The sequence below is a fragment of the Symphalangus syndactylus genome, chromosome 10 (genome assembly GCF_028878055.3).
Source record: "Symphalangus syndactylus isolate Jambi chromosome 10, NHGRI_mSymSyn1-v2.1_pri, whole genome shotgun sequence".
Classification (NCBI taxonomy): domain Eukaryota; kingdom Metazoa; phylum Chordata; class Mammalia; order Primates; family Hylobatidae; genus Symphalangus; species Symphalangus syndactylus.
This window is the reverse complement of record NC_072432.2, coordinates 90,101,812-90,127,055: the sequence shown is the minus strand read 5'-3', so window position 1 is coordinate 90,127,055 and position 25,244 is coordinate 90,101,812. Positions and strand designations below refer to the sequence as shown.

Genomic DNA, 25,244 nt, shown 5'->3' with positions numbered 1-25,244 from the left:
GAGAGGAAGGCCCATGGCACCCAAAAACCCGCAGGAAGCTCAGAAGGAGGGGCAGCCCTGCCTCCCCAGGGCTCTGGCTGGCACTGCTGCCCCTACCATGCCCCACGCCGCACCTCCAGCTCCCTCAGTCGGTGCAGAAGCTCCTGGCAGGTGCCCGGCTCCATGCTGCCATCATCACCCTCTCCTGGCCTTGGGTTTCCAGGACCCCCAGCTGGCTGGTCCATGGCCTCCGACATCTGGCCCTGGGAACAAGGAAGAGAAGCCCCGGCAGGCTACTCCAGGGCACGAGGAGGAAGTGAGGAGGAAGAGGACAAAGATGAAACCCTTCAGTCTCCTTGGAGCTTAGGTCAGTGTGACCTATAATGCATGACACTATAACAACTCAGGGCCAGGCTGGGAATCTCCCAGTCACGGTCACGGGGCAGACACACAGATACTCTCCTCGTCTTCAGAACAGAGACCATTGTTTTAGAAAGCCCCACACTCGCACAAGAAACCCGATTTCTCCACTGGGACTGGCCTCAAGCTGGCGCAAGTCATTCAGCCTCCCTGGGTCTCAGTCCCTCTATTTGTAAAATAACACCAATATCCCCTAATCTCATTCAGTATTTGCAAACAAAGATTAGGTCTGTGAAAGCGATTTGAAGAAGTTAAAAAAAAAAAAAACACTTAAAACACAAGACCGTTATTACTCATAACAGTAATAATAATTTAAACTAATTTAACAAGTAAGACATCTAGGATTTTGTCCTGGGCGTCGGTGGTCCCCTGCCTGGAGGAGGCACATGCTTTAGGTAGTGGAGAAAATGGATAAAACCCTGGCTTTGTGGCCAAAAGCCTCTGCCGGGCTCTGCTTCGTGTGAACTGGATGAACATATGAAAAGTGAGCTCATTCATTCACTCAGTCAACCAGATGAGCCTCAGTTTCCTAGTTCTGAGAAATGGGCAGAAGAATTCTTCCTCCCTTACAGGGTCATTGTGAGAGTCAAATGTGACCACCTAGGGAACAGCACCCTGAGAACATGACTCAGCACATGCGGAGAATACAGTTGAGCCTGGGGCCTGGCACTCTTAGCTCTAGCTCTGGCTCCAGTGCTCACTTGCTGGGTTATTCCAGGGCAAGGTCCCGCTCCCTGGGCCTCAGGCTCCTCCTGGACAGAGTGGGAAGTGCCCTGCATCCCTCCGGGGCTCTGCTTTCTAGCTCCAGCCTCACTAGGCACCCACTGCCCTGGCAGGAGCTAGGCCCCGTCAGATCAGGCTCTTTGTGCACGATGGTGCTTCTGCTGGGGTCTCTTGACACCACCCACTCCTTTCGACTTGGCCAGCTCCTCCCTATTCATCCTTCAGGGCTCCCAGGAATGCTCCTGCAAGATTGTACACCAGCCTCCCCCACCAGACAGTCAACTCCATGAGGGCAGGAACACTGCATTTGCCTCCCCATCCAAACTCACACGCCTCCTGGTGGGACCCCTGGCATGTAGGAGACAGACTGATGACTAGACGAAGCTCATGACCACATCCAGCACGGCCAGGGCTCAGACCTGCATCACACCATGGGATTCTCCCACCCCACCAAGCCACTGCCATTGTTGCCAGCTTGAACTGACCAGTCTTCATCTTCCAATTGAGTTCCCATTTCTCTGCTAGAGAAAAATGCTGTTTTCCTTTCATACAAATATTGTGGAGGTTTCCAGTAGATGGGCAACCCTTCCTATTATAAAAGGGTGGACCTCGGTCCACCACTGACTACCCCTTGTGCCATTGAAGCCCCCACAAAAGAAAAATGGGGTTGGGCGTGGTGGCTTATGCCTTGTGACCTCAGCACTTTGGGAGGCCAAGGTGGTAGGATGGCTTACGGCTAGGAGTTCAAGCCCAGCCTGGGCAACATACTGAGACCGCATCTACCAAAAGAATAAAAAAGAAGTGGGAGGATCCTTTGAGCCCGAGAGTTCGAGGCTGCAGTGAGCTGTGATCGCCACTGCGCTCAAGCCTGGGCAACAAAGCGAGACCCTGTTTCAAAACAAAAATAAAAAGGCTTGGAGCTTTTGGACTATAGGAGAGAGGGGTCCTCAGCAGCTCATCACCCAGCCATCTGAGCGCTTGTTCCCTTATCCTCCACAGTGGAGCCCAGGGGTGCCTCTCCCACCCCCAGCATGCACAGGCCCCAAAGCCCCTCACCTGTCTCTGCCCCCTTACACAGGTGGGCACACTCACTCTAGCATCCAGAACGGTCACCTCGCCTGTGGAGAAAAAAAAAAGATGATGTCAGCCACGCACTTACTGGGCTCCTGCTATGCGCCAGGCACTGGGACATGGGACGAACAGCCAGAGACAGCCCAGCCGCTATGAAGCTTCCCCTCTATTGGGCGAGGCCGACAATGTACAGCGTTGGGTTGTGATAAGGCACTGAGAGATGACAATTAAGCAGAGACCTGAATGAAGTCCAGATGAAATCCTGGAATGGGAAAGCATTTGGGACAGCAGAAAGAGCCAGTGCAAAGGTCCCCAGCCCTCAGCCAGGAATCATCAGATAACAGAGGAGACTGAACAGTCACACCTGGTGCTTTACAACCCGGTTCTACAACATACATTGTCTTGTCTCGTGCTCAACAGTCAACCACAACAATGTGAAATGCTATTATCAGTGCCTGTGTTTCAGATGAGGAAACTGAGGAACAGGAAGTTACACTTGCACACACTGTTCACCCAGTGTGATGAATAGCACAGACGCTTTCTCCACACCATCCCATCTGGTTCTCCTAACAACCCTGGAAGGGGAGCACCCGCCTGTGGGAGGAGGCAGGCTCTGGGGCAGAGGATATTGCTTAAGTCACATGGCTACTTCACAAAGCACACCAGACAGGCCTACATTTTCCCACTCCTCTGCGCACACCCAAGCTTCACTGTACGCTCCACAGTAAAACAGACATTTAAGTTCCATACAGCCCTAGGGCTCCCCGGAGGCTAGAAACTTGGGCTAGAAATCTGACACTAAAGAATCTCTTTTCTCTTTTTCTCACTTGTAAAGCAGGGATAAGAACACTTAGCCCAAAGGGTTGTTGGAGGACAAAATGAGTTAATATATATAGAGTGTCTGGCACGAATTCCATAAATGGAGACTTCTCATATCATCACCTGACAGAGGCACAGTGCAAAGCTATGGGGTTGTTGTGGAGCCTGCTGCTACCTTGTCCGTTCACACAGAGGCCAACTCCAAGTCCCAGGGCCCTTACTCAGCGGTCTCGGCTATAGAGGCACCTGAAGATCTCAGAATGCTGCCCCACCCACCCTGCTCTCAGAAGCCTTCTCTCCAACTCCTCCCAGCCGGCCCTCCAGCCCCAGGGCCAGCCTTGCCTTCCCTCTTCTCTTCTGATACCCCAGAAAGAGAAGCAGCTGGATGTTTGGGGGCTGGGATTACAGTGAAAAGAGAGAATGCTTCTTCGTGTGTGTGTGTGTGTGTGTGTGTACACAACAGTGGGAAGGGGACTTCTGAAAACACTTGGAGGGAAAGGAAGACCTGTTTAATACTGATTTTTTTATTTTTTTAAGAGACAGGGTTTCACCTCACTGCCCAGGCTGGAGTTCAGTGGCACATTCATAGCTCACTGCATCCTTGGCCTCCTGGGCTCAAGTGATCTCCTGCCTTAGCCTCCCAAGTGGCTGGGATGAGAGGCACGAGTCACTGTGCCTGGCCTCTAATGCTTATTGTTAATACTGTATAATAATCTGAAGTTTTTTATTTATTTTTTATTTTTATTTTATTTTCTTTTTTTGAGACGGAGTCTCGCTGTCACCCAGGCTGGAGTGCAGTGGCGCAATCTCGGCTCACTGCAAGCTCCGCCTCCCGGGTTCACGCCATTCTCCTGCCTCAGCCTCCCGAGTAGCTGGGACTACAGGCGCCCGCCACCACGCCCAGCTAATGTTTTGTATTTTTAGTAGAGACGGGGTTTCATCGTGGTCTCGATCTCCTGACCTCGTGATCCACCCGCCTCGGCCTCCCAAAGTGCTGGGATTACAAGCGTAAGCCACCGCGCCCGGCCTGAAGTTTTTTATTTTAACATCATAAAAATGTATCATATTTAACTTGGTTTGCTCATAACATTATCACGTTTGATAGATTTAGAAATATACAGGCCTGGAAAAAAATGAAAAAAATTTAAGAATTATCCTCCTTCCCACACTCAGACAGGGTGAAACCCAGACAATGTCCAGCATCTGACCAGTGCCACCCTCACCCACAACTCTGGCCTCTGGGCCACTGTCCTCCCACTGCCTGAAGCAACCTGCCCGTCGGTCCCCAGCATGTCCCTCAATCCCCTCACCATCAGAGGGGCTGGGGTGTGGCTGAGGTATGCTGTGGAGGAGGAGAAAAAAGTTGGGAGGGTGAGGGAAAGGAATGGGATGAAGAAGGCAGCATCCAGGGTCTGGAAAAGGATAACACTAAGGACCGGGAAACCCTAAGGTTTGTGTTCTTCATAAGAAAGCAACAACGAAACAATGGGTGACAGTGGTTTAGTAGAGTATCTTTTCCCAAAAGAATAAAAAAGCGTCCAGGTTAAGAGCAAGGCCAGGCTGTGAGGACTGGCTGCGGACTCTCTATGTGTGCATGCGGTGGTTTTCTGTGTTGAGGGGCATGGAGACCCCACACACTCCACAAAGCCAGGCGTGGCCCCTATCCACAGCTAAGCCCCTGTGAATCCCAGGCCAGGAGGCCTGAGTCCCACTGAGAATGGGGAAGACCCTCCGATTTATGAGCCAGCCAGTGGCCACAGTTCTTCTTCTCAGTGTGCCCCAGCTGGAGTGGGGCTGGGACTCAGCCCCACTTCGGGAGAAATGCTTTCTGGCCTCACAGCGAGGGGGTCTGGGGTCAGCCCAGGATGAGGGGCCTCCTCTGCATCTGCAGGGCCATCACAGTGGAGGGCAGGAAGCTGTCAAAGGGAAGAGGCCTGCAGGAAAGCTTGGTGGTGGGGAGGTGCACGGGCCGTGAGAGTCGGCCCGGAGTCTGACTTCGAGATTTCTAAAGAAAACTTCCTGAGTCCTTACCCTTCTCCAGGGAAAGTCAACATCCAGAGAGAGACCACCACCACCAGCTCCAAATCGAAGCCAAGTCAGGAATGCGGCCCTCTGGAGTCTGGGCTTTCTGCCTGCATCTCATGGGGGATGCCTGCCCAGGCAGGCTTCACAGTGCTGGTCCCCGCTGCATCCCCAGGGGCTGAGCACGGCCTCCTCCCTCAGGACCCACAGCTGCTGCTCATAGCCCTGAGCTCAGCCCGACCTGGGGCAGGGGAAACCCCAGGCTTGGGGTTTTTGGAATGGCTCTGCTTTCAGACATTCCTCTGGTGGCCCCAACACATCTGGGACGCTGGGTCTGGACACACAGTGCCGGCCAGGCAGGGGCTGGGAACTCTAACTTGAACTGGAGGCTTCTCCCGCCCGAATTGCCAGCGGAGGCCCCTCCATCCACAAAGGCCTGATTCAGAGGGAGGTGACCTCAGTGCAGGGGGAGGGAGAGAAGGAGGGGGGAGAAGAGCGGAGTCCTCTCTGGCTCGTCCTTCAGAGGGGGTGGGGAGGGGGCCAGTTTTCAGGCAGCCAGGGCCGAGGAAGGGGGGAACTTGCTCAGGGGTCTCTGGGGAACCTGGGCGACCACCATCTCTTCAGCCAAGTCAGTCATGGAGGGCCCCAGCTCTCCCTTCCCCCTTAAAGCCAGGAGGGGACAGGGGTTTTCAGGGCCTCCAAAGAGATCTGACTGTCCTGGCCTTTCAGTTAGCCACACCAGAGGGGGTCTGTAGCTCCCACCTCCTCTCCAGCAGGGCACAGGCAAGACCCCTCCCTGAACAGAGACCAGGCATGGGAGGAAGGGGCTGGAGAGGCAGGCGGCAGCAAGCCTGTCCTCATTCCCTCACCCCGGCCCTTAGCCAAGGCCTCCTGGCCCCTGGTGAGCCCCTCACTCACCAGCTGTTCCCCCCAGAGTCCTCTAGGGAGAGAAGCCAGGGACCAGGAGTGGGGGAGGGTGGGCAGCTGTAGGAAGGCAGAGATGGAGAGCTCACTTAATCACAGAATCACCCGTAACACCAACCGCTTCCCTCCGCACCCTCCCCAGCTGCTTTCTGGAATCCCTCTTACCCTCCCAGCCCTTCTACCAGTCACACCCAAGAATCCACTTGTAAACAGCAACTTCTGTCCCCACAGCAAACACCCTTGCCAGCCAAGATCAGCCCTGGGCTGCTGAGGAGTGTGGGGAGGGACAGGAGGACTGAGGCCTGGCTCCCAGGGCACTTCTAGCCTGAAAGGGGCCACTTAATCCCTGACCCAAGGCATCTTTCATCCCTGAGAATTCCAACTGGTCTCCTCCCCCTTCAGGGTAAGAGGGCAGACAAGAATTTCCTTCCCTCCTCCTGACAACTGGTACTGGAGACACAATAGCCCTTCTGAGAGGCATCTGTCTTGGAAGGGGCCCCCTAAATCCCCCCAGCTTCCTTTTCACAGGCACTGTAAGCACCTCAACCATCATGGCATGGGTTCTTCCAAACCGGCTGCAGAATAGGTCCTCAGCCCTTCCAGGAAGGGAAGAAGGAAGGGCGGTCGTGTTATGAGCCCCAACGGCTTCCAGATTTCAACATTCCCTCATCTCCCCTCCCTCAGAGCTCTCCTGCTCCCTGTCCACAGCATAACCCAGTAACAAAAATAGCAGCTGCTGGGGGTGGTGGGAGGGAAGGGGGTGGGGGGGAGGGAAGGGGGTGGGGGGGAGGGAAGGGGGTGGGGGGAGGGAAGGGGGTGGGGGAGGGAAGGGGGTGGGGGGAGGGAAGGGGGTGGGGGAGGGAAGGGGGTGGGAGAGGGAAGGGGGTGGGGAGAGGGAAGGGGTGCCGACACAATGGGTTTATTTATAGGACCACACACCAGGGGCTCTGCAGCCAAGCGGCCCAGGCCCCAGTCCCAAAAGTCCAGCCCAGGCCGTCCTAGCCCAGCCGAGGGTACTGGAAACAGCCTGAGACTGGAGGGCAGAAGAGTCTAGCACGGAGTCCAGTTCGAACTCTGCAATGAACTCACATGCTGTGTGACTAGGCAGATAATTCCGTCTCCCCGAGATGAGTTTCTTCCACCAAGTGGTTGTTGTTCTGCCACAGTGGTTCCCACAGTGGGGCCTCGGCACCCTGCGGCCCTCTGCAGGGGTCTGTAAGGTCAAAGCTGTTTTCCTAATAATACTACTAAGACACTATCTGCCTTTATTACTCTCATTCTCTCCTGAGTGTACAGTGGCATTTTCCAGATACTATGCTGTGTGATACCGCAAAAGATTGAATACCGAAGCAGACAGGAGAAGCCAGCTTCCTTCTATTAAGTCAGACAGAAGAAACTTGCAAAAATAGAGAACAATGACATTCTTATTATTTGTGTTTTTGGAACATATATAATTATATTTTTAAATAAAATATGTTAACATGTGATGGGCTTATTGCTATTTTTAAACACATAATAATTAAATAACTGTTAAGTATAACATATATAAACAAAAGCTCTTCGGGGTCCTCAAGTTTTAAGCATATAGAAGAGTTCTCAGACCAAAAAGTTGGAGTCATTTTTCTAGAACGGTGCTGTCCAGTAGAACTTTCTGTGATAATGAACATGCTTAGTCTGTACTATCCAACATGGAAGCTAGCTATTAGCTACACCTGGCTGCCGAACACTTGAAATGTGGCTAGTCCAACTGAGGAACTGAATTTTACATTTAATTTTAGATAGCCACACGTGAGCTCAAGAAGCTCCCTGGGATTCCTCGACTTGCGTATTCTAGGACACGGCTTCTTTCCACAAGGAGTGGGTGTTGGAAAGGGACTCCTGTCCCCGGGCTTGTGCTTACGCTCTCTCTCCCTCTCTTCCCCACCACAGAAGGCCAGCTCAGCCCCACTGTCAGTCCAGCTTGGCAGTCCTGCCCGGCTCATTCTCTGCCACGAGTAGCACACACCCTCTCCACTCTCCTAAAACTTCTGGCCTACCACCCTCCTGTTTCCCCAGAGGATTAAAGCCAGCAGAGGAAAACCCCCTTACACCTCCTGCCGCCACCTCCCAGCCCCCTTGGAACCCTCCTCACCTCCTCATCCACTATTACAGCAGATGAGTTGCCTGCTCCCAGCCAAAGCCAGTCCTGCTTGTCCCAGACTTTCCCCATTTACGTCTTCAGTATCTACCTCCTGAAGAGAGCTTCCCATCTACCCTTTAAAACTTAAAATCTTTAAATCTTAAAAACAGTCTTCTCACTGGGCACAGTGGCTCACACCTGTAGTCCCAGCTACTTGGGAGGCTGAGGTGGGAGGATCACTTGAGGGACTCCGAGGCTGCAGCGAGCTACGACCCGGCTACTGCTGCATTCCAGCCTGGGCGACAGACAGGGACCCTTTTTTTTTTCTCTTAAACAAACAAAAACAACAATCTTTGCTTGACATTTTCCCAGATACTGCCAAATTTCAAAAAATACTCTAGATACTTCAAAGCCAAACTTCTCAAAAAACAAAAAAGAAAATCCCAAAACCATCTTCTCATTCCTCCCTTAACCTGGTCCAACTTCAGCGGTAACCACCACGATGTTAAATCCAAACAATATTTTTCAATCCTCATTGCCATCACAGGCATAAGACCTCTGTGACCACTTCCTCCTGGACTTTTTTTTTTAAGCTTTGAGACAGTCAGTGTCTCACACAATTCACCCACTGAAAGTGTACAATTCAGTGGTTCTTAGTATACTCAGAGATACGTGCAATCATCACCATGGTTAATTTTAGAACACTTTTATTAGCTTTTATTGCTCCTTTCCTTAACACTGCCCCCTCCCCACCCAGTCACAGGCAATCACTTATCTATTTTCTGTCTTTATTGATTTCCCTATTCTGGACATTTCATGTGAATTCAATCATATCACTGGTGCCTTTTACGACTGGCTTCTTTCACTTTGCATGATGTTTTCAAGATTCATCCACGTTGTCGCACGTATCAGTACTCCACCCCTTTTGTTTTGTTTTCATCTTTTTTTTTTTTTTTTTTAGACAAGAGTTTCACTCTTGTTGCTCAGGCTGGAGTGCAGTGGCGTGATCTCGGCTCACTGTAACCTCTGCCGCTCAGGTTCAAGCGATTCTCTTGCCTCAGCCTCCTGAGTAGATGGGACTACAGGCGCCTGCCACCACGCCTGGCTAATTTTTGTATTTTTAGTAGAGACGGGGTTTCACCATGTTGTCCAGGCTGATCTCGAACTCCTGACCTCAGGTGATCCTCCTTCCTTGGCCCCACAAAGTGCTGGGATTACAGGCGTGAGCCACCACACCCAGCCTCCATTCCTTTGTATGGGTGAACAGTGCTCCACTGTATGGGCCAGCCACAGTTTATCCATCCATTCCACTGATGAATATTTGGCTTGTTTTCACTTTTTAGCTATTATGAATATTGCTATGATCATTTATGTAGTTATCCCTTGGCATCCCCAGGGGATTGGATCTAGGTCCCTTGCAAAAACCAAAATCTGAGGATGCTCAAGTCCCTTATATAAAAAAGGGCACGGTATTTGCATAGAACCTAAACACTTTCTCTGGTATACTTTATAAATCATCTCCAGGCTTCTTATAATACCTACTACAGTGTAAATGCTATGTAAATAGTTGTTAGACTATGTTGTTTTAAGCATTGTATTATTTTTATTTTGTCGTTATTTTTTATTGTTTTTTTCCCCAAAATATTTTTGGCCCAAAGTTGGTTGGACCCTGCAAATGTGGATCACTACACAAGTTTTTGTACAGATGTATGTTTTCCTTTCTCTTGGGTATATACTTAGAGGAGTAGAATTGCTGGGTTATATAATAACTGCAGGTTTAATCATTTGAGGAACTCTCAGATTGTTGTCCAGAGCAGGTGTACCATTTTATAATACCACCAGCAGTGTATGAGGGTTCCAATTTCTCTATACCATGACCACTTATTATTTGATCTGCTGATTCCAGCCACCCAGTAAGTGTGAAGTGAGATTTTATTGTGGTTTGAGTTTGTATCTCCCTGATGACTAATGATGTTAAGCATCTTTGCATGTGCTTATTGGCCATTTGTATCTCTTCCTTGGAGAAATGTTTTTCAAATTTTTGCTGATTTTTAAATTGGGGATTGTGTCTTTTTATTATCTAATTGTGAGAATTCTTTATTTTTATTTTTTATTTTTTTTGAGATGGAGTCTCACTCTGTCGCCCAGGCTGGGGTGCAGTGGCGCGATCTCAGCTCACTGCCACCTCCGCCTCCTGGGTTCAAGCGATTCTCCTGTCTCAGCCTTCCGAGTACCTGGGATTATAGGCGTGTGCCACCACACCTGACTAATTTTTGTATTTTTAGTAGAGATGGAGTTTCCCCATGTTGGCCAGGCTGGTCTTGAACTCCTGGCCTCAAGTGATCTGTCTGCCTTGGCCTCCCAAAGTGCTGGGATTACAGGCATGAGACATTGTGCCCGGCCTACATTTTTTTTTTTAAGAGACAAGATCTGGCTCTATCACTCAGGCCGGAGTGCAGTGCCACAGTCATAGTTTACTGTAACTTCAGACTCCTAGGCTCAAGTGGTCCTCCCACTTCAGTCTCCCAAGTAACTAGGACTACCACAGCTGGCTAATTTTAAAATTTTTTGTAGAGACAGGTCTTGCCATACTGCCCCGGCTGATCTTGAGCTCCTCCTAGTGATCCTCCTGCCTTGGCCTCCCAAAGCACTGGGATTACAGGGATGAGCAACTTAGCCCAGTCTAGTTTTTGGAATTCTTTACATATTCTAGATACAAGTCCTTTATTTTATATATATATATATATATATATATATATATATATATATATATATGATTTGAAAATATTTTCTTACGGCAGGCCCGGTGGCTCAAGCCTGTAATCCCAGCACTTTGGGAGGCTGAGGCAGGCGGATCACGAGGTCAGAAGTTTGAGACCAGCCTGGCCAACAGAGTGAAACCCCGTCTCTACTAAAAATACAAAAAATTAGCCGGGTGTGGTGGTGTGTGCCTGTAATCCCAGCTGTTCGGGAGGCTGAGGCAGGAGAACCGTGTGAACCTGGGAGGTGGAGGTTGCAGTGAGCCGAGATCACGCCATTGCACTCCAGCCTGGGCGACAGTGTGAGACACCGTATCAAAAAAAAAAAAGAAAAAGAAAATATTTTCTTCCATTCTGTGGGCTGTGTTTTCACTTTCTTGAGGGTATCCACTTCTTCCTGGATGACTTTTCCCTTGCCTATTACATTCCCCTGCTCCTTCCACCCCCTCTTCCACCTCTTCTTCTGTGTGCCTATGTGTTACTTTATGTATAAATACACACTTAAAAAAAAGACCTAGTAGCACGTTCTCATGGTTCCACATCTTTCTTTAGCAGAACAATTTTTAGAAAATGAAACTATAGCCTTTATATGGATCTTATCAGTTTTTGTATCAATATCCTGTTCCAAGATCCAATCCAGGATTCCACAGGGTACTTGGTCACCCAGTCTCCTTAGTGTCTACAATTCATGACAATCCCTCGACCTTTCCTTACCTTTCATCATCTTAACACTTCTGAAGGGACTGGTCAACATTTTGGAGAATGTCCTCCAATTTGGGGTGTTTGATGTTCTCACTGATTAGACTGAGGTTATATGCTTTGAGAAGAATACCACGGAGGTGACATGCCTTCCCCAGGACATTATATCTGAGGACACACATGATAATCAAGGTTTCTTGCTCCTGGTGATGTTTTAACTTCATCACTTGGTTAGGCAGTATCTATTAATTGGTTTCTCCATTATAAAGTCACTATTTTTCCTTTTGTAATTAAATATTTTGGGGGGCAATACTTTGAGACTATGTAAATATCCTGTTTCTCCTTAAATTTTCACCCAGCAATTTTTTACCAAAATCAGTGGATCTTGCTTGTAGCAATTACTATGGTGTTCTAAAACATAATTTTCAATTTCTTATCTTCCTTCTATATTTATTAATTGCAAGTTTTCTATAAGGAAGAATTGTCCCTTCATCCCATTTAATCACGTATTTATATTGGTATGGACGAACTGGATATTTATTTGAATCTTTGGGTTATAATCCAATAATATCATCACATTTCATTGCTCAAATTCCAGCTATGGCCATTGGCCATTGAGGATCTTTCAGGTTGGGTCCTTCTTTCAACACGCTTCCTTTTTTTTTTTTTAAGACAAGTCTTGCCCTGTCGCCTAGGCTGGAGTTCAGTGGCGTGATCTTGGCTCAAGTAGTTCTCATGCCTCAGCCTCCTGAGTAGCTGGGACCACAGGTGTGTGCCGCTACACCTGGTTAATTTTTGTATTTTTAGTAGAGATGGGGTTTCACCACGTTGGCCAGGATGGTTTCGAACTCCTGACCTCAAGTGCTCCACCCACCTGAGCCTTCCAAAGTGCTGGGATTACAGGCATAAGTCACCACACCCCGCCAATGCTTCCTTTTTTTTTTTTTTTTTTTTTTAAGCACTCTCTTGCCATGAGATGTTCCTGGCTTATCTTGTATTTTCCTTGCCACAAACACTTCTCCAAGGAGCTCCACCATAGCAACCTTCTAAAACTATAAATCTGATTGTGTTCTTCCCACTTCAAATCTTCCCACGACCTCCTACTGCTTTTGGGAACGACCAAAGCCCTCAACACAACCCTCGAAGCTCTGCCTTTGTCTGGCCCCAGAGCAACTCTTTGGACAAGCTTTCCTGGATTCATGCAGCCTCGTTGTTCTGTCTTCTTCAAGTGCCTCCTGCAAGATCAGTATTTCCAAATGCAATGCATCGTGTTCTTGAACATTCCCTGTGAAGAGGAGGGGACTCCCTATACTGTTAGAAGGGGAGGTCCCCGAGGACAGGCCCTTGCTTGTATTTCTGCACTCCCTGCCACGCCCTCTGCCAGTGTACCACTCCTACCAACCAGACCAGGCCCTGAGCCACCCTGCCCCCTGCAGAACTGGTGATCTCTTTTCATTCTCACCAGAAAGAAGGTTAGAAAGAAGGGACAGCTAAGAACATACATGGGCTCATCAAGTTCCCCGAAAGACCCCTAACTATCCTCTCCATCAAATGGCTCTTAGGGCCCATAGGACATACCGAGGGGTGAGGAAGGGACATTTTCAGATTTGTCCCTGACCCTTTCAAAGTTCTCAACCCTCTCAAAAAAAAAAAAAAAAAAAAAAAAAAAAAAAAAAAAAAAGTCCAGACTCGGTGGTTCATGCCTGTAATCCCAGCACTTTGGGAGGCCAAGGTGGGCGGATTACGAGGTCAGCAGTTCGAGTCCAGCCTGACCAACATGGCGAAACCCTGTCTTTACTAAAAATACAAAAATTAGCCGGGCGTAGTGGCACGTGCCTGTGATCCCAGCTACTTGGGAGGCTGAGGCAGAAGAATTGCTTGAACCTGGGAGGCGGAGGTTGTGGTGAGCTGAAATCGCACCACTGCACTCCAGCCTGGGTGACAGAATGAGAGTCTGTCTCAAAAAAAAAAAAAAAAAGTTCTCAACCCAATCTTAAGCCTCAGTGACTCTCTCTGGCAAATAGTCCTAACCTATTCATTCTACAGATATTCTGGACCGACAAACTCACTAGGAAATGCAATGCTTGGGTATATAGCTGGGGGCAATTCAGAGAAGGGTCAGCTCTTGGGCTTCTTGGAGCTTTCAGTCTATAGGGACATAAGACATGCAAGAAAAAACATCAGTAGCCTTTCTTTTTTTTTTTTTTTTTTTTTTTAAGACGGACTCTTGCTCTTTTGCCCAGGCTGGAGTGCAGTGGCACTGTCTCGGCTCACTGCAAGCTCTACCTTCCGGGTTCACGCCATTCTCCTGCCTCAGCCTCCAGAGTAGCTGGGACTACAGGTGCCCGCCACCGTGCCCGGCTAATTTTTTGTATTTTTAGTAGAGATGGGGTTTCACCGTGTTAGCCAGGATGGTCTCGATCTCCTGACCTCGTGATCTGCCCCCCTTGGCCTCCCAAAGTGCTGGGATTACAGGGGTGAGCCACCGCGCCCAGCCAAAAATCAATAGCCTTTCTATATGTTAACAACGAACTACCTAAAAAAGTACAAAATAGTAAAATATTTGGGAATAAGTTTAACCAAGGAGATAAAGGATCTCTACACTAAAAACTATAAAACACTGATAAAAGAAATTGACATGAATAACTGAAAAGATGTCCCATGTTCAGGGATTGGAAGAATTAATATTTTTTAAATGTCCATAAATACCCAAAGCTGTCTACAGATTCAATGCAATCTGTATCAAGATATCAATTATATTTTTCATAGAAATAGGAAAAAAAATCCTAAAACTCATATGGAACCATAAAAGACCCCAAATAACCAAAGCAATAAGTCTGACAAAAGAATTACTTTGATAGAGTAAACAATAGAGGTTAAAATCCTCTTATTTCTAGAATATAGGAATTGAACCTACCCCTGAGAATCCAAAATTCTCTGTGCTACCTATCACACCACATCCTACAGTAAAGCCAGGTAAATAAGCTGAACAAAAGTTTGTTCTTGAGCAAAAGAACAAACTTGGAGGCATCACACTACCTGATTTGAAGAACCTACTACAAAGCTATAGTAATCAAAATAGCATGGTACTGGCATAAAAACAGATACTAGATGAATGGTTCAGAATAGAGAGACCAGAAATAAATCCACGTTTACAGTTAATTGATTGCTGACAAAGATGCCAGGAACACACAACAGGGAAAGGACAGTCTCCTTAGTAATTAGTGTTGAGAAAACTGGATATTCACATGCAGAAGAGTGAAATTAGTTTAGACCCTCATCTCACACCATATACAAAAATCAACTCAAAATGGATTAAAAACTTAAACCTGGTCGGGCGCAGTGCTCATGCCTATCATACCAGCACTTTGGGAGGCCAAGGCAGGCAGATCACTTGAGGTCAGGAGTTTGAGACCAGCCTGGGCAACATGGTGAAACCTCATCTCTACTAAAAATACAAAAATTAGCTGGGTGTGGTGGCTCATGCCTATAATTCCAGCTACTTGGGAGGCAGAGGCACAGGAATCTCTTGAACCCAGGAGGTAGTGGAGGTTGTAGTAAGCCAAGGTCGTGCTACTGCACTCTGGCCTGGGTGACAGAGCAAGACTCTGTCTTGGGAAAAAAAAAACAACAAAAAACCTTAAACCTGACCAGAAACTGTAAAACTACTAGAAGAAAATAAAATACAGGGTAAAAACTCCAGGACATTGGTCTGGGCAATGACTTTTTGGATATGACCCCAAAAGCACAGGCAACAAAGGGGATTACATCAAACTAAAAAGCTTCTGCAGAGCAAAGGAAACAGCAGATTACAGAGACAATCTACAGAATACGAGAAAATATTTGTAAACCACACATCTCATTCACTCGGGCTGGAGTGCAGGCTGGTTGCAGTGGTGCAATTATGGCTCACTGCAACCTCAAACCCCTGGGCTCAGCTGATCCTCCCACCTCAGCTGGGACTACAGGCATGCATCACCACGCCCAACTAATTTTTTGGATTTTTTTTGTAGAGACAGAGTTTGACCATGTTGCCCAGGCTGGTCTCGAACTCCTGGGCTCAAGCAATCTGCCTGCCTCAGTTTCCCAAAGTGCTGGGATTACAGGCGTGAGCCACCATGCAGAGCCTGACATTTCTTAAAAGACAAATGGCCAGTGGGTATATGAAAAAATGCTCGATATCACGAATCATCAGGGAAATGTAAATTAAACCACAATGAGATATTACCTCATACATTTAGATTATAAAAAAGACAAAATAATAAGTGTTGGCAAGGATGTGGAGAAAAGGGAACCCTTGTACACCACTGGAGGGAATATAAATTAGTATAGCCACTATGGTAAATAGTATGGAAGTTTCTCAAAAAACTTAAAATAGGCCAGACCCAGTGGCTCACACTTACAATCTTAACACTTTGGGAGGCCAAAGCAGGAGGATCACTTGAGGCCAGGAGTTCAAGACCAGCCTAGACAACACAAAAAGACCCTGTATTTTAAAAAAAAGGCTGGGCGCGGTGGCTCACGCCTGTAATCCCAGAACTTTGGGAGGCCGAGGTGGGCGGATCATGAGGTCAGGAGATGGAGACCATCCCATCTCTATTAAAACTACAAAAAATTAGCCGGGCGTGGTGGTGGGCGCCTGTAGTCCCAGCTACTTGGGAGGCTGAGGCAGGAGAATAGCTTGAACCTGGGAGGCAGAGCTCGCAGTGAGCTCAGATTGCACCACTGCACTCCAGCCTGGGCGACACTGCAAGACTCGGCCTCAAAAAAAAAAAAATTTTTTAAAACTCTTAAATAGAACTACCATTAAATCAGGATGTTGAAGAGGTATCTGCACTCCCATGTTTATTCATTGTAGTCAAGATATGGAACCAACCTAAGTATCCACCAGTAGATGAATGGATAAAGAAAAGATGCTATATATACACAATAGGACACTATTCAGCCCTAAAAAAGGAGGAAATCCTGTCATTTGTAACAATGTGGATGAAGCTGGAGAACATTATGTTACGTGAAATAAACCAGGCACAGACAAATACCACATGATCTCACTTATATATGGATTCTAAAAAGTTGAATGCATAGAAGCAGAGGATTGCTTGAGCCCAGGAGTTCAAGACCGGCTGGGCAACGTAGCAAGACTCTGCCTCAAGGGAAGAAAAGAAAACAGACATCTGGACAGATAGCTGTACTATGAAGGAAGTTCCATAAGAGGAGTCTTTTGAAGAACTTTAAAAATCAGGAGAGAAATATTAAGCTGAAGCTGAAACCGTTTTTCAGAATTGGAGCCATCAAGTGAACAGAAGGTAAAGACAGGTGGGGTTTACATACAACGAAAAGGGAAGGGTGTCATTCCACACAGAAGGAAGGGAAGCAACAGAAGTGAGGAGGCAGAAACCACTGGGGTGTATATGGAACCAGAATGACTCAGTGCAGCTGGATCTAAGGACATTTGAAGGTGATGGTTTCCTGCTCCCCTGGCCCATGCCAATAACTAACTCCTCTCCTGTCCCCTGGCTGAATTAGGGAGTTGGCATCTTTTCAATATCCTGGGCATAACCAGAGACACATGCTGGGCCCCACAGGAGGAACCAAGGCAGAGAGGCTCCTGGAAGTGATGGCGGAGGTGATGGCAGAGCTGACCACTGAAACATCAGCTATTAGTATTTTCTCCTAGGTCTGAAACAATAGGGCCTGGGAGGTTACACCTGCAGGGGGAGGAGAGCTGGGCAGATACCCTTCCAGCTCCTAGTGCCCATCCCCCAAACTTTATCTCCCGGCTTTTTTTTTTTTTTTTTTTTTTGATATGGAGTTTTGCTCTGTTACCCAGGCTGGAAGGCAGTGGGCACGATCTCGGCTCACTGCAACCTCCACCTCCCGGGTTCAAACGATTCTCCTGTCTCAGCCTCCCGAGTAGCTGGGACTATAGGCGCGTGCCACCATGCCTGGCTAATTTTTGTATTTTTAGTAGAGACGGTGTTTCACCGTGTTAGCCAGGATGGTCTCGATCTCCTGACCTTGTGATCCACCCACCTCGGCCTCCCAAAGTGCTGGGATTACAGGCGTGAGCCACTGCACCCAGGCCCCCATTTCCTGGCTTCTTTCTACAAAAAGAATAGGCTCTGGGCAGCCAATATGCCTTCTGCACTCAAGCAACTCCAGTGCTCAGCTAGTGGGCACCATCCAGCCAGAGCCCAGAGGTGACACCCCAAGCTGCCAGCTCTACGCTGGGAGGAAAAAACAGCTCTGGTTCACCCATAAGCCCCCACTGGGCTCTGCTCTTGTTTGTGATAACAAACAGGCATCAGGCTTTTGGGATTCTGCTCCTGAGATTCATGCAGCCAAACCGTGTGACCCTAGGAGAAGCTGGCACCCCTCTGGGCCTCAGCTTCCTTCCTGTAAAATGGGGGTGAGCCCTCTGACTCCTCTCCCCTGCAGGGCACAGGAGAGAAGAATATCCCGTCTAGAAAAGGACTGCAGCTGAGGAGCCAGGTCCCTTGTGAGGGGTAAGGGTGGGGTAAGGAGCTAGGCAGGGCCTTCAGGGATAAGCTGCAGGCTTTGATGCTGCCTTGTGCCTTCAACGCCTGTAGACTTTCCAGGAAAGCAGTGGGGGAGGAGAGAGGAAGGGACAGCAAAGCCAAGAGTTTTAGCCTTCTTCTAGCCCGGGGGACAGGAAGTGAGGTGCTGTCTACAGAGGAAGTGAGAAGCAAACCCCCATCCCCACCCCCCAACTTCCCCTCAGCCTGGAGTGGAAAGAAAGGCTCCAGCTTCAGGAGCCTGCAGGCTCAGAGCTGGGGAAATAGAAGACGACGTGATGCGGGTGGGGGAAGAGAAATGATCAGCACCATCTGGCAGAGAAGGGGGTCTCCTGTCTTGGACACAATAAAACTCAAGGGGCCCAGGACATCCCACAGACTGGGGGAGTGGGGAGAAGAGAAGCCACTCAAGCCAAGTTGAGAAAGCCAGCATTCTAGGCCATGTGGTACCCACATCTGCAGTCCTGGCCTGACTCCTGCTTCCAGCATGTGTGCCATGTCATGCGCCTTGGCATGGGCCACCCCGAACACGCAGTGGGGGGGGTCCTCGGAGCACTTGCTCTTACAGCACGTGTCCTTTCTTTGCAACCCTTATCACAGCTATAATTAAAAAACTGTTTAATTACTTGATTAACATGGACTTTTTTTGATCACCACTGTATCCGTAGAGATTAGCACAGCACCCGGCACACAGTAAATTCTAAATAATCTGCTGGCTGAATGAATAGGCCGCTCATATAGCTTGAGCATTCCTCAGAGGCCAGTTTGGCCTGAATCCTGGCATCTGAATGAAGTTCGGTATACAAAGGCGAATGAACACTGCTCACGACTTGGGGCCAACTGGGGAACCCTGGGATGAGTAGTCAAGGCCAGTGCTATGGTCTGAATGTTTGCATCCCCCCAAATGCACATGTTGAAATCCTAATACCCAAGGTAATGCTATTGTGGGGTGGCAGGGCGGTGGTGCTGTGGCAGGTAAATAGGTCATGGAGGTGGAGCCCTCATGAGTGGGACTGGTGCTCTTATGAAAAGGGGCCTGGAGCCGGGCACGGTGGCTCAAGCCTGTAATCCCAGCACTTTGGGAGGCCGAGGCGGGTGGATCACGAGGTCAGGAGATCGAGACCATCCTGGCTAACACGGTGAAACCCCGTCTCTACTAAAAATACAAAAAAAAATTAGCAGGGCGTGTTGGTGGGCGCCTGTAGTCCCAGCTACTCGGGAGGCTGAGGCAGGAGAATGGCGTGAACCCAGGAGGTGGAGCTTGCAGTGAGCCGAGATTGTGCCACTGCACTCCAGCCTGGGTGACAGAGCCAGACTCCGTCTCAAAAAAAAAAAAAAAAAAAAAAAAAAGAAAAGGGGCCTGGTGAGATTCCTCACCCCTTCCGCCATGTGAGGACACAATTAAGAAGCCTCTGTCCAGGAATCAGAAAGCCGGCCCTCACCAGACACCAAATCTGCCCTTGCCTTCACCTTGGACTTCCCAGCCTCTAGAGCGGTGAGAAATAAATTTCTGTTGTTTCTAAGCTGCCTAGTTTATGGTATGTTGTTATAGCAGCTCAAATAGACTAAGACAGCCAGAAACAGGAGAGCCGACACAGGCGGCAGGAGAAATCCAGGCACACCCAGGTACTGCTAATAGGTAAGGCAACAAATACAGTAGACATGCTATGCTGTATTTTGGGTAAGAATGAAAACAAGAATATATATTTGTGTGTGTTTGGTATTGTGTAAGGAAACTCCAGGGATATACAAGAAACTAATAAATGATTATGGGGGAGAACACGATGGAGGTGGGGGTGAGATTTTTTTTTTGAGACAGAGTCTCACTGTTGGCTGGAGTGCAGTGGCTCAGTCTCTGCTCACTGCAACCTCTGCCTCCTGGGTTCAAGCGATCCTCCCATCTCAGCCTCCCCAGTAGCTGGGACTACAGGTTCACACCACCACGCCCAGCTAATTTTTATATTTTTTTGGTAGAGATGAGGTTTCACTGTCTTAGTCAGGCTGGTCTTGAACTCCTGACCTCAAGTGATCTGCCCACCTTGGCCTCCCACAGTGCTGGGCATGAGCCACCATGCCCAGCAGAGATTTCAATTTTCAAACTGTGTTTATAAAACCTGGTGAAGGCCGGGCGCGGTGGCTCACGCTTGTAATCCCAGCACTTTGGGAGGCCGAGGCGGGCGGATCACGAGGTCAGGAGATCGAGACCACGGTGAAACCCCGTCTCTACTAAAAATACAAAAAAATTAGCCGGGCGTGGTGGCGGGCGCCTGTAGTCCCAGCTACTCAGGAGGCTGAGGCAGGAGAATGGCGTGAACCCGGGAGGCGGAGCTTGCAGTGAGCCGAGATTGCGCCACTGCACTCCAGCCTGGGCGACAGAGCGAGACTCCGTCTCAAAAAAAAAAAAAAAAAAAAAAAAAACCTGGTGAAAAAATAAAGCTGCAAAAAATATTAGAAGGAATCAAACTACTCAACAAGTGATTTCCAAAGCTCCTCTCAGCTGTGGCATCCACTCTCTTCCAGGCCCCTAGGACAAGGGAGCAGGTGAGGCGGCCGGTCAGATGACCGTGGGGGCTCCAACCCAGGGCTGCTGATGCCTTCACATCCTTTCTTCTCCAGCAATCTTGCCCTGGGTTAGCAGAGAGGCCTCCTAACCCCAGGCTGTGGTGTGGGCATGGTAGCACCAGTATTCAGAAGTTGGTCAGGGGCACTTCCACCTGGGTAAAAGTTGGGTTTATTCTAGGTCCCTGGGAAGGGGGACAGTCTGGTCAGGGGCAGAGGCAGAGGGCAGGGGGAAGTTTGGGGCAAGTGGGGTAAGTGACTCCTGGAAGTGCCTGGTGCTGCTGTGGGCAGGTTCTGGGGGTGTCTGAACAGATCCGTGTACAGAAGGGCCGATTACAGCTCCCACATCAAGCCAGCTGGGAGTGAGGTAAATCAGCCCCTGGGAACTGCAACTGCTGAGAACCCCAGAGCCACACTACGGGAGTTCCAGGGCCCCTCACAGCCCTGCCTAGAAAAATCTTGACCATTGGCCTACCCAGAGTGTCTAAGGGCAGGGGCAATTTCAGGCTGAACTACATGAGAGTGAGGAGACATGCGGACCACAGGCCCTAAGCAGCACCTGTCACTCAAGCCCTGCAGGCAACAGCAGGAGCAGCAGAATGGGGTCTTCTCTCCTTTAAGACATCTATACATTAAAAAAAAAAAAAAAAGCATAGTGAATATTGGAGAATTCCCAGAGTTCAAGGACCAGCATAAGGTTCAGAGTGCTGTGTCTGACTGGGCTCTTCTCAGCAGCTGCTGGGTTTTAGAAATCAGTAATAACAGCAACAATAATTCACCTTAATAACAGCCTGGCCTCCTCTTTCATCTGCATAACTCCCAGAGCTGGGAAAATGGTAGTTATTGAGCAGATGCCACACCCCAGTCATGATGCATGATTAATCCAGGTACACTGGCTGGGAAACTGAGGCCCAAGGAGAAGGATTTCCCCTCACAGAGAACTAGAGACACAGGTGCCGAGGGCTGCTAGGCGGTGGGGGGTGAGGGTGCCAGTTCCACATCTGCAGTGTTTTGGGAAGGTGCTGAAGACAGGGGCCCTCATTCCAGAGTCCTCCAGACTTGGGTTTGGGGAGAAGGTGAAGAAAGACCCAGATATGTGTCCCAAGCCCCCTCCTAGGCTGCGGCAGGGCCTGGTGAGTAGCCTTAGCTGGGAATCAAGGCCTCTGTTCTTAAGCCCATGCCTCACCCCCGCAGAGTATCACAAAGCAGGCTGACAGCTGCCTCAGGCACCTCCACATCTATACAGTATGCCCAGACGCCACAGGGTAAGTGAGCACTCAGCCCTCCGAACAGCCCCACGCCACAGGCACAGTCCATGAAGTGGGAGTGGGGAGCACCTTACAGCCAGGTAGGCAGATCAGATCAAGAAGAGTCAAGAAATAGGGGAGACTGCTTCTTGGGGATCCCAGCCCATCTCTGAAGCCCCCTTGCACCCTTGGTATTGATCCTAAAATAAAGAGATCCTTCCTACAGCAAGGCCTGTCTGGCCAGTGCTATAGAAACCTGCAGGGGAGGTCCAGTTGGCGTCTGTCCTCCAAGAGGGCAGAGGACGGTGGGCAAAGCATCCTAAGAGACCAACGACCTTTTCCCACTGTGTCCCCGGAGGGAACCAGTAGAGACTCAAACTGGGAGGGAAGGGTCAACAGTGATGGAGGCACTGCATATGCAGGTCCTTCCACAGCCGGCTGCTGTGTGACAGATGCCGGGACAGACAAAATCTAAGCTCCTGAGAAACCATAAGGGCCAAGACAGGCAGCAACCAATGACCTTAGCCTCCAACCCTCCAGGTCAGTGTCTGGGGGAAAATATTATGGGTCTTGTTCTCAGGGATTTGAAGCTGTTTTTCCTCAGCATGTTACAAAGCTGACCAGAGCCCCCGGGGGGTCCTGCGATAACACTCTGACTCTCCAAGGGCCCAGCTTTCTGCTCTCTCAGGTTCAAGAACTGGCCCTCTCTGCTTTAAATCCAGCCAGGCTACCTCATGCATAAAACATTAAGGCAGAATGGAACCATGTAAAACTACAGAGCAGAATCAGGAGTCCTGCCTCTGACACTCACCACCGCATGAATCACTTCCCCCTCTGGACTTCAGTTTCCCCATTTTTAACACGAGGGCGTTGGACTAGACTGTCTCTAGGATTCCTTCCAGCCTATGCTCTGGGTTGTTTTGATGTAGTGGCAGATCCCAGATTGATTTACATAAATTTGTATGTTCAATCAGAAATCCCAAACTCCAAGTATAGAAAATCCAATCAGTCCATTAATGCAGCCAGACTGGGGCTCGGGGAACCTGCCAGGTTCGGGTGAGGGTTGTCGAAGGAGACAGTGAGAGCAGTGGTGAACTGGGGGAGGGGGCTAAGAAGCAGGGGCTAGAAAGGGCGCTTGTTTTGAGAGATGCAGCTCTGGTGACTCAGGCATGATGGGGTCAGGGACCTCACTTTGGCTGTCAGGCAAGGGCCCTTTCTCCTCCTGCTTGTAACGGGGCCTCTGGCTGGCCAGCCTCAGAGCCACACCCCAAGAGGGAACAGCAGCTTCTGCCTAGTAACAGCTGCATCCTTCAGTCTGACAGTGACTCCAGCATTAGCCACTTTCTGGGAAACTGACCTCCCTGGGAGCTTCTGTTATCCATTCCAAGGGCTCACAGCGGTAAGGAAGGCTTCCTCGGGATTTAACCTAAACACCTCCTGCTGCAGCTTCACCCTCATAGGCAGCAAGGCCCAGGGCAGAGGGCTTCCCAGGCCCAGGAGAGCCAGCAGAGGGAAAAGTAGCCCAGGGAGAATGTGCCCCTCCATGAGCAAACCCAGGGCTTCCTTAACCACCACCTCTCCTTCAACATTCCCCTTCACCTGGGAGACCGAGGATGAAAACAAACAAGAAGAACTTCAAGACCTCTGGCTCTTGGGCTGGAAAGCAAGTCCCAACCTGGAGAGCCCAACTCCTGAGAAGTCCTACCCCGGGGAGGGAAGGGGCTGGGAAAGCTGGAGTGGGGGCGGCTTCTCCTCACTGCTGCCACGGGCTGGTATAGCAGGGCCTGGGAGGCTGGCTGGGCTGGATGAGGGCAGTGGGGAAGATTCCTTAGCCCCTTGCCTGGGACCTGGGGGTGTGAGTACAGCAGTGAGGTGGGCAGGGCTGGGGGTGGGATGGGCAAAAGCAGTGGGGCCCTCCTTGCCCTCCTCCTATAAGAGGGTGGGTGGGTGAGTGTGTTGTGCTCCCTGGCCCAGATCCTAAAACAAGTCCCAACAGCTGAGACGTAAACTGTCTCCTGGGAATCTGCTTACCCTGCTGGCCCTTGGCTGCCTCCTCCTCTCTCAGTTTCTCTTCAAAGGGCCAGGATGTCTCACCACAGGCGTGATGGGTGGGCCAAACCCAAGCCAGCAGGAGCAGGAGTTCATATCCCAAGGCACCAGGGGTGTGTGGGACAAGGTCTACTCTCAGGCTTAGAATAAGGGAATCTGTTCTCTCTACCCAGGGTTCTAATCCTAAGTAATTGCAATTTAAAGCACATCCAACACCTTAGCTCCCTTTAAATGGAACCATTCTGCCAGAGAAGCTTTCTCCTCTGTAGATTCACCCATCAGTGGAACCATTCAATGTCAAAAAGTGGAAGGGAATATTAGAGCTATCTAGTCCAACTACTGAGTTTTAAAGATGGGGAAACTGAGCCCCAGAGAGCAAACTGTCTTGGCCAAGGTCATACAGCAAGCCAGGAGAAGTAGGGACCAGAGCTTCTGGCTCTGTCTTTATTGATACCCGCTTGGTCCCCAAACACTTAGGTCTTCACCGGCCTATCATGAAGATCCTCCTTCCCTGCCAACCACGGCACTTGCCCCTCCAGGTCCTCACTCTTCGTGAGGGCCAGAGCTGGAGAAAGATGCTGGAAGGACGAAGCCACCTCATGCACAGACTATAGACTTTGAAAACAAGCTTGAACATGGGAATATCTCCCCGGACAGGAATACACACGGTTTCTTTGGGATAGGAAACCCACTAATCCCAGGCTGTTTTTAGGAAGATAGGGGGACCAATTTGAGAAGTGAATTTTCCTGTCACACAAGGAGTCTCAGAGAGCCAGATGGCGTAATGTCTGTAAGGGAGGGTCTGCAACAAGACAAATGGGCTATGTTCATTTTCCCCAAAAGTACTGACCACAAAACGGTTAGGCATTGACACTCTTTCTACTGCTCCCCAGGCCACCCCTGCCCGGGCCACTTCCTCTGACTGACCATTGTGCTTAAGAAGGAGGACCCATGAAAGAGGGGGAGAAGTGGGAGGGAGGGATTGCCTCTACAGCCAGCGAACTCCTTAGCCCAAGACCCCTAGCTCCTCAGCAAGGCAGGCCTTTAAGAAGTAGCAGCTGGACAGACTAGGTGGACTCGGCTGATCCAGCCCTGGGATGCCTGGAAAACCAGGCCTGTGGGAGGTGAGGGCCCTCTGTGCCCTTGGGGCCGTGCCAGGGCTGGAGACAACGCGGGACCTTGGGCCCAGGACAAGGAGAGGGGAGCTAGGATCCGGGCAGCCGCTTTCTTAGTTGGGCTAAGCCAGGGGAGCGTCGGGCACAGATGAATTCTCTGCATTCTTCTGGCACCGCAGCCAGCACCCGGAGGGCCTTTTCTG

At 49.7% G+C, this 25,244-nt stretch overlaps 1 protein-coding gene across 5 annotated transcripts in view; it reads right to left on the bottom strand.

Moving 5' to 3' along the window:
- NCKAP5L (NCK associated protein 5 like) overlaps window positions 1–25,244 on the bottom strand; it is a 39,424-nt gene that overhangs the window by 13,244 nt on the left and 936 nt on the right. For 3 of the 5 annotated variants that reach the window (XM_055294940.2, XM_055294944.2, XM_063610478.1), the window contains exons 2-3: window positions 2,179–2,240; window positions 114–272 (exon numbers count right to left, since the gene is read on the bottom strand). In XM_055294940.2, coding sequence (XP_055150915.1) covers window positions 114–236 — 123 coding nt within the window. In that variant the 5' untranslated portion in view covers window positions 237–272; window positions 2,179–2,240. Of the gene's footprint in view, window positions 1–96; window positions 273–2,178; window positions 2,241–25,244 lie in introns of all 5 variants that reach the window. The other 2 variants (XM_055294943.2, XM_055294941.2) reach the window with 2 other exon arrangements.